The sequence below is a fragment of the Macrotis lagotis genome, chromosome X (assembly GCF_037893015.1).
Source record: "Macrotis lagotis isolate mMagLag1 chromosome X, bilby.v1.9.chrom.fasta, whole genome shotgun sequence".
NCBI classification, from domain to species: domain Eukaryota; kingdom Metazoa; phylum Chordata; class Mammalia; order Peramelemorphia; family Peramelidae; genus Macrotis; species Macrotis lagotis.
In genome coordinates, this window is record NC_133666.1 from 17,378,600 (window position 1) to 17,388,274 (window position 9,675).

Here is a 9,675-nt window from a genome sequence, read left to right on the forward strand (position 1 = left end):
GACTATCAACTGAAAAATGGCTTTTATTCTTATAAATTGGACTCAGTTCTTTATGTATTTTAGAAATGAGTCCTTTATCAGAAACACTAGTTGTGAAAGTCATTTTCCAGCTTTCTGCATTCTTTCTAATCTTGACTGCTTTAGTTTTGTTTGTACCAAAACGTTTTTAATTTAATGTAGTCAAAATCATCCATTTTGCAATTTATAATGGTCCCTATCTCTTGTTTGATCATAATCTTTTCCCCGACAGAATCTGACAGCTAGACTATTTCTTGTTCTCTTAAATGGACTATGTATCCCCCTTGACCTTATTTTGGTAGGGGATGTGAGATAATAGGTTTGTGCCTAGTTTTGGCCATACTATTTTCCAGTTTTCCTGGCAGTTTTTGTCAAGTAATGAGTTCTTATCCCAGAAGAGAAGACAACACTTAAAAGGGAAGCCAATGGGAGAGAGGGAGGGATACATACATGGGACTATAGTAGCTGTCTAGAGAATGAGAGCTGTTGGTCCCGGTGCCTGCCCAAAAAGAATATGTACAGAACTCAGCAAAGGAGGAAGTGACCCATAGGAGCCAAATTAAGAGGAATGTATCTAAGTCTAGAGAATTAGGCATGGTGGTTCTGGGGCTCTTCCCCAAAGCAGAAGTTCTGGGGAAAATACACTTTTTTGTGTGTGTCTTGGTTGCATATATTGCTTATATGCATGGCCTCCGGGTAGCCTTAGTTCCTAAGCGTGTGTTTTTCCATGTGTGTAGCAGGACCATTCTCTTTCCTTGTATGTGAACCTCTTCACACATGTTTCCTATGTGCATTTACTCTTCTCATTCATAGTGTGTATTTGTAAGAAAGCTGTCTCATTTTATATGAGGAATATTTGTTACCTTTACCTTGAATGAATTATGTCCTCCTCTGACTTTTAAAAGAAAACACATCGGGGTGGCTAGGTGGCACAGTGGATAAAGCACCTGCTTGGAGTCAGGAGTACCTGGGTTCAAATCCGGTCTCAGACACTTAATAATGACCTAGCTGTGTGACCTTGGGCAAGCCACTTAACCCCATTGCCTTGCAAAAAAAAAACTAAAAAAAAAAAAAAAGAAGAAAACACATTTCTGGGGGCTTATGAGCTATGATTTTAGAGGATGAAGAATTCATAGAGACTATTTTGAACCTGGAATAGTTGTTTCTGGGGGGGAGACACGTCTCTATGGGTTGTGGGGGACAGTCACTACATTTAAATAAATACATGTTGCTTCTTCTAATAGAAGATGGTTTTCTGGCATGTAGAAAGTACTTAATACTTACTGAATGACTGAATAGGTATATATACCAGATATATCCCTAGGATCATAGTGTTGGAAGGGACTTTGGGACTCAAAGAAATAACAGTGGAGATGGAAGGATCCTCAGAGATATCTTGGTCTAAACCTCTCCTTTTCTAAAGGAGGAACCTGAGAGGCCCAGGGAAGTGAATTAGCTTGCCCAACGTCATTCATAAGACTCTAGTTCTTGATGCTGAGCGAGATGAGCAGAACCAGAAACACACTGTACACCCTAACAGTAACATGGGGCCGATGTTCAATCTTGATGGGCTCACTCATTCCATCAGTGCAACAATCAGGGACAATTTGGGGCTGTGTGCAATGGAGAATACCATCTGTGTCCAGAGAAAGAACTGTGGAGTTTGAACAAAGTTCAAGGACTATTCTCTTTAATTTAGAAAAAACCAGACATCTTATTGTCTGATCTTGCTATCTCTTATGCTTTATGTTTCTTCCTTAAGGATATGATTTCTCTTTCCTCACATTCAATTTGAATCAATGTACAACATGGAAACAAAATAAAGACTGACAGATTGCTTTCCGTGGTGGGGGGGGGAATAAGATTGGGGGGAAAATTATAAAAACTCAAATAAAATCTTTAAAAATAAAAAAAATTTAAAAAATAAGATCCTAGTTCTAAAACTGAAAGGAGTCAATAAGCATTTATTGGTTCTAGCTCTATGGTCCTATGGGTGACCCTGAGCAAGTCACTTCCCTCCTTTTTGGAGCCTTAGTTTCCCATCTATAAGATGGGGTATATCAAAGATTTTAGAATCATAAAGTTGGAAGGGAGCTTGACAGCCTTCTAGTCCAAATCGTCCATGAAAGAAAACCCCTCCCATTACAAGTCTCACAGATGGTTCGACAGCCTTTGCTTGAAGGTAGCCTCCCCTCTCCTTTCCCCCCATTTCTTTGTATCCATAGTGCTTAGTGCATTGACTAGTACACAGTAAGAGCTTAATAAGTGCTTGTTGACTTGCCTCCTCTTTACCTGCATCTGAATGAACACTTTCTATGAGATCCTCCCACGTTGCCTTTTCTTTGTTGGTGGCCCTGTCACCCTTGGGCCTAAAACCCAACATCCTTGAGGCCCCTCCCTCCCACCTTCTAGTATCTCTCATTTGTTGCTGTTGTTCAATCCTGCCTGACTGAACCCATTTGGACTTTTCGTGGCAAAGATCCCAAAGTGGTTTGCCCTTTACTCCTCTAAGTTATTTTCCAGGTGAGGAAACTGAGGCAAACAGGAGGAAATTACTTTCTTAGGGTCATACAGCCGATGAGTACCTGAGGACAAATTTGAACTCAGGTCTTCTAGGCTCCAGGAGTGGTTATCTAGCCAGTTAGCTGCCAGCACTTTAATTCACTGAACTTTGCTAGTTTTTAATGAGTCCGTGCAGTGAGTGACCAGTCCTTTATTTACCAGGTTCTTGCAGAGTGGGGGACCTCTCAGTATCACATAGTAATTTGGTGATGGAACAAGACACACCCAGAGACAGACAGAGACAGAGAGACAGAAGCCGTGATGGCGGGGGGAGCATGGAAGCAGGCAGCCCTGGCTCTTCGGGGCGGGTTAAGCAGGTGTCTGCATTCCTTGGCCGGGAACTCGAGACAGCATTAGTGCTGGTAGGACTGGGAAGGTGGGGCTGCTTTGGCCTTCATTCTCCACAAAGGCATTTGACTAGAAACAAAATAGAAAACCAAACAAACTGAGGCAGCAGCTGACATTGACTGGGATTTTTTCTGTGGTTTGGTGTTTACAGATCAGGGATGGAGAGGGAGGGGAGTTCCCCAGGGAAAAGGAAGTACTGTTTGTGAGAACCATTTTAATTTCTTTTTTTGGCTTAGAAAATGAAAGCAGAAAGGCCTTTTCACCTCCGGATGAAGCGGAGTCCTGGGCTCTCTGGACTCAATGGGTTTATCTTGTCTGTTGCTGAGCTGGGTAAGGGGCAATTCATTCAATTAACTTCCTGGGCCTTAGTTTCCTCATCTGTAAAATGTAGGGGCTGAGGGAGATGACCTTTGAGGTCTCTTTGACCCCTAAGTCACTTTGCCTCTCTGAGTCTGTTTCCTCATCTGTAAAATGAGGGAGCTGGAGAATTGGCCTCTGAGGTTTCTTGCAGCTTTTACATGTAGGATCATTTCAGGAGGCAGGAGAGTGCAGTGGGTAGAAAGCTTGCCTGAGAATCTAGATTTGAGTTCCAATCCTGCCTGAATCAAACTAGCTGGGCTATTCACTTAACCATAATACTCCCTGCGGAGGAGGTTTCCAGATAGGCACTGAGGACTGAGTTTATGGTTACTCCTCTGGCCATTTGTAAAATCAGAGGTCTGTCTGCCCCCCTCCCCAAGCAATGATCATCATCAAGGGCCACTGAATTAAAGTTGCCGAATGAAGAAGAGAAAGTTTGTGCATATGCAGAAATAACCTTAATACAAGGGCAGGCAATGCTGAGTGTAAGTGATTAAAAAGTTAAAGTAGGAGAGGCTTGAGGACAATTCCCAAAGGAAGAGAGGGATCTGTCTTGGTCTAAAAGAATGAATAAGAGAAAGGGGGGCACCTCAAAGTGGGGCTCATCATGCTGCCATTTTTGTAGGTAGAATTTGAACTCATATCTTCTCACTTCAGAGCCTGTACTGAGATGTCACTGATGAATTCTATGACTCTCATTCTCATTTGAAATAAAGGGGCCAAAACCTCCTCAGTAATTACTCTAGAGATCCAGGGTGCTCCCAAACTCCCGGTTCAAAGTGCATCCATCCAATCAATAGCTTCTAGATGCTTCCCTTCAAAATCCATATATCTTGTATGGAACAAACTTATTTACATGGTGTAGAATGTAAGCTCCTGGAGTCCAGGAATTGTTTCTGACTTTGGAAGCATTAGCCAATGCTTCATATATTCTTGTTCACTGACCAAGTGCAAAAGTGTAGAAGTGGGGCAGTGGAGCCCTGGAGTCTGGAGGACCTGAGGTCAAACATGGCCACAGACCCTTAATGATTAGCAAGCTGTGAGACCTTGGGCCAGTCACTTAACCCCCCCCTTGCCTTGCAAAACAAAAACAAAAACAAAACAAAAACATCCCAAAAGTGTAGAAGTGGTGAAGGGATGTAGTTTGCCTGAAGCAAAAGGGATAGATAGATGGGGAAAGGTAGGCTGGGGCCAGTTTGCAGAAGAGTCACAATGACAAACTCAAGAATTTTATCCCCCCCCACACACACCTTGTAGTCAATGGGAAATGCATGAAGACTTTTAGATTGGGGAGAATCAAGGTCAAAGGGAAGCTATTTTGGCTGGATTTTCAGGAAGTAGTAGAGGGGGGGTGGGGTGGGGGCTGGGGAGAGAGATATGGTTTGCTTTAGTTTTAGTTTTAGTTTTTTTTAGGTTTTTGCATGGCAGTGGGGTTAAGTGGCTTGCCCAAGGCCACACAGCTAGGTCATTATGAAGTGTTTGAGGTGAGATTTGAACTCAGGTCCTCCTGACTGCAGGGCCGGTGCTCTGTCCAATGTGCCACCTAGCTGCCCAGAGATAGGGTTTGGAGTCGAGTTAGAAAGCAACCGCAGAGGTCCAGGGCTAGGAGGTGCCATCGTCTGGGAGGCCCGTCCGATGGAGTATCTGTCAGTGGCACCAAGGGCCAAGGATGGCGGCTTTCTTCCTTTGTTGTCCAAGGCCGGGACTGGCCTCCCCACTTTGCCCAAGCCTTCCCCCACATTTAAAGCCAGCTGACTTGGCCTTGTGCAGTGGCTGTTGTGAATGCTTGAGTGTGAATCACCTTGAAGCAGAGATAAGAATTGAGCTCGATAAGGAAAGAATTTCTTTTTTGCCCAAATTCCTGAAGGGCCCTTTGGCTTCAGTTGCAGCTTGGGGAAAAGAGGCCCAGGGGAGTGGAGCCCCTTTCCCTAGGGGGAGGGGAAATGCCCAGTTGTGCTCAGGGAAGGCGGGGTACCCCTTCCTGGGTCCTGGGGGGGGGGTCACCTGAGGTTTTCCTGGGAGAGCTCGTTGGGGGGAATCTCTCGAGAGTCTTCCTCGGGGCTTTTCTTGCACGACCTCCTAGGGTTCTCTCGGGGATTTCCCCGGGACCTTCTCCTGGCCTGGGGCGGGGGGCGATCTCCGGGGCAGCCCCTGGACAGCTCCTGGGCAGCTAGGCCTGGGGAGGGGGGGAAGTCAGGCCATAGGCCGGGGAGGGCCGAGAGGACGGCGGGAGGTGCGCCACCCGGGGACAAAGTTCAGAGCGCCCGGAGAGCCAGGAAGGGGGCGGGGGAAGGGGCCCCCTGGGGAGCCGGCGGGGTGGGGGCCGCGGGGATGCCGACGGGGCGGGGCCCCGGAGCGCACCTGGCCGCGGCCTGGGCGGAGCCGGCCCGGGCCCGGGCTGCGCGCGGCTGGCAGGCGGCTGGCAGGCGGCTGGCAGGGGCCGGGGCCGGGGGCGGGCCGGGGGCGGGGGGAGGACTGGCCGGACAGCTGGGCGGGGCGGGTGGGGGAGGCGCGCCCGCGGCCAGGACCAGAAGAGGAGCCAGGGGCCATGGCTGACCCCCGAGGGGCCGAGAAGCCTCGGCCGCCGCCCCCGCCGCCTCCCCCGCCGCCGCCGCCGCCGCCGCCCCCGCCGGGCAGCCGGAGCCGAGCGCCACCCCCGAGCCTGGGGAGGGCCTCGCGGGACCCCGGCGGCCGGAGCTCGCTGCGCCTGTCGCTGGGGGCGCCGGGGGCGCGGCGCCGGGGGGCGCTGCGGGAGCTGCTGGGGCCGCAGGAGCAGCCCCCGGCGGCGGCGGCGGGCGGCCCCGGCGGCCTGTGCCTGGAGCCCCGCGAGCACGCGTGGATGCTGGCGGCCGCCGAGGGCCGCTTCGAGGAGCTGCAGGCGCTGCTGGAGGCCGAGCCGGCGCTGCTCGGCCGCCTGGACCCGCTGACGGGCTACGGCGCCCTGCACTGGCTGGCCAAGCACGGCCGCCACGAGGGCCTGGTCCTGGCGCAGCGCTGGGCGCAGAGCCGCGGGCTGCCCCTCGACGTCAACGCGGCCGGCAGCGGCGGCCTCACGCCGCTGCACCTGGCGGCGCAGCAGGGCCACGACCTGGTCCTCAAGGTGCTGGTGGGGGCGCTGGGGGCCGACGCCAGCCGGCGCGACCACGGCGGCCGCCGGGCCTGCCACTACCTGCGGCCCGAGGCGCCCCCGGAGCTGCGCGAGCTGGCGGGCGCCGACGCCGACGCCGCCCCCGAGCCGCGGCGCCCCGCGGCCGCCCCGGCCGGCTCGCTGCGCCGCCGGGCCGGGCCCGGGAACGGGAACGCCAACAACAACAACGGCGGCGGCCGCGCCGCGCCCCCGCCGCCCGGGGCCAAGGGCTCCACCGTGACCCAGATTCAGGGATTCTTCCGGCAGCTCTTCTCCCTCTTCCAAGAGCGGTGAGCGCCCGCGCCGGCGTGCAGGGGGCGGGGGGGGCGCGGAGAAGCGGGGGCCTGCCCTGGCACGCCCCCGTCCCCGGGGCGCAGGGGAGCAGAGGGCGCACCGTCCGTCCGAGTGCCTTCGGAGGCAACACCCCCAAAGCGGCAGATCTGCACCCCTCCCTGCCCGGCCCCAACACCCCCATCTCCCCCCACCTCTGGGCCACTTGGGGGACTTGGCGCCGGCCTGGACTCCGGGACTGCAGGGGCCCAATTGGGCTCTTATCCCCCCCACCACCTCTGGGCCACTTGGGGGACTTAGTGCCAGCCTGGACTCCGGGACTGCAGGGGCCCAATTGGGCTCTTATCCCGCCCCCCACCTCTAGGCCACTTGGGGGACTTGGCACCCGCCTGGACTCCGGGACTGCAGGGGCCCAATTGGGCTCTTATCCCCCCCCCCCCACCTCTGGGCCACTTGGGGGACTTAGCGCCCGCCTGGACTCCGGGACTGCAGGGGCCCAATTGGGCTCTTACCCCCCCCCACCACCACCACCTCTGGGCCACTTGGGGGACTTAGTGCCAGCCTGGACTCCGGGACTGCAGGGGCCCAATTGGGCTCTTATCCCCCCCACCACCTCTGGGCCACTTGGGGGACTTAGTGCCAGCCTGGACTCCAGGACTGCAGGGGCCCAATTGGGCTCTTACCCCCCCCCCCACCACCTCTGGGCCACTTGGGGGACTTAGTGCCAGCCTGGACTCCGGGACTGCAGGGGCCCAATTGGGCTCTTACCCCCCCCCACCACCACCACCTGTGGGCCACTTGGGGGACTTGGCGCCCGCCTGGACTCCGGGACTGCAGGGGCCCAATTGGGCTCTTATCCCGCCCCCCACCTCTAGGCCACTTGGGGGACTTGGCGCCGGCCTGGACTCCGGGACTGCAGGGGCCCAATTGGGCTCTTACCCCCCCACCTCTGGGCCACTTGGGGGACTTGGCGCCAGCCTGGACTCCGGGACTGCAGGGGCCCAATTGGGCTCTTACCCCCCCCACCACCACCACCTCTGGGCCACTTGGGGGACTTGGCGCCGGCCTGGACTCCAGGACTGCAGGGGCCCAATTGGGCTCTTATCCCCCCCACCACCTCTGGGCCACTTGGGGGACTTGGCGCCCACCTGGACTCCGGGACTGCAGGGGCCCAATTGGGCTCTTATCCCCCCCACCACCTCTGGGCCACTTGGGGGACTTAGTGCCAGCCTGGACTCCGGGACTGCAGGGGCCCAATTGGGCTCTTATCCCCCCCCCCACCTCTAGGCCACTTGGGGGACTTGGCGCCGGCCTGGACTCCGGGACTGCAGGGGCCCAATTGGGCTCTTATCCCGCCCCCCACCTCTAGGCCACTTGGGGGACTTGGCGCCGGCCTGGACTCCGGGACTGCAGGGGCCCAATTGGGCTCTTATCCCCCCCCCCCACCTCTGGGCCACTTGGGGGACTTAGCGCCCGCCTGGACTCCGGGACTGCAGGGGCCCAATTGGGCTCTTATCCCCCCCCACCACCTCTGGGCCACTTGGGGGACTTAGTGCCCGCCTGGACTCCGGGACTGCAGGGGCCCAATTGGGCTCTTATCCCACCCCCCACCTCTGGGCCACTTGGGGGACTTGGCACCCGCCTGGACTCCGGGACTGCAGGGGCCCAATTGGGCTCTTATCCCGCCCCCCACCTCTAGGCCACTTGGGGGACTTGGCGCCAGCCTGGACTCCGGGACTGCAGGGGCCCAATTGGGCTCTTATCCCCCCCCCCACCTCTGGGCCACTTGGGGGACTTAGCGCCCGCCTGGACTCCGGGACTGCAGGGGCCCAATTGGGCTCTTACCCCCCCACCTCTGGGCCACTTGGGGGACTTAGCACCAGCCTGGACTCCGGGACTTCAGGGGCCCAATTGGGCTCTTACCCCCCCCCCCACCACCACCTCTGGGCCACTTGGGGGACTTAGTGCCAGCCTGGACTCCGGGACTGCAGGGGCCCTCCTCCCACCACAGCCCTCTCTAAAAGCACCTTGGACCAGGAGGGGAGCAAGCCGCACTTGGGGCCAGGCCTGAGCTGCTGGGCCTTTTTTGGGACAGAAGGAAGCGAAGAACTGAGGAGCTGCTTCTCATCCGCAGAGGAGTGACATTCAAACCCTTCTTGGCCTTTAGTGCAGAACATTTTCCGAGGCAATCAGGAGATAACCCAGAAAGCCCTCCTGCAAGAACCGCTCCTAACCATGTCAAGAACAATTACTGCTGAAACACAGCACACCGTGCAGAAGTCACATGGGAGGGCCAGGCCTGCTTGAAGGACAAATTCAACCATAGGACTGACTTCTCTGCAACATTAAACATGGAAATTTTCTTCTTTGACTTGCCAGGGCTGTCTTTGAAACCATTTTGTGTGCATGGGCGTGTGTGCATGTGTGTGTTTGCCCACAATCCTTACAGGGTGGGGTTTAACCCTGCCTCCCAAGGATGAAGGGCCAACTTCCTCAAGCCTTTCATACAGAGAGCTCTAGTATTCCAAAGCAGCCTTTCACCTCAGCTTTATATCAGAAGGGTAGCCCTCCCAAGGGACCACGGATCTGGGAGCCACATTTCATTAACTATGGAACTAAGAGTGATGGCACCCTCTGGTCCAGACTGAAGGCACAAAATTTGGAGAATCCATTGAGTGTGAAGAGGAAGGCTCTAAAGGGGGAAGGAGCTCCAGTCTCATTTTCCGTTACTCGAGTGCTGAGTCATACATTTTACCTCATAGCCTCTATTGATGAAACATCCCCTGGCTTTTTGGTTTGCTTTGGGTTGCTTTTTTTTTTTTGAACAAATGGGCTTTTTTCCCCTTCTCAGATCTACTTGCTCTTCTCCTCACTTTTTGGCATTGAACAGCTGTGGGTTGGGAGTCTAAACTCACCATAATGTCCTGGGCATGAGTCGGCCTGCTAACATGGGACCTGCACTTCTCAGA

General features: G+C 55.0%; 1 protein-coding gene across 1 annotated transcript; it reads left to right on the forward strand.

The window, feature by feature from the left end:
- Positions 1–5,836: 5,836 nt before the first annotated feature.
- SOWAHD (sosondowah ankyrin repeat domain family member D) lies at positions 5,837–6,709 on the forward strand. The gene has a single exon (XM_074200248.1). It carries the CDS (start codon positions 5,837–5,839, stop codon positions 6,707–6,709), a length of 873 nt encoding a protein of 290 aa, XP_074056349.1.
- Positions 6,710–9,675: the final 2,966 nt, after the last annotated feature.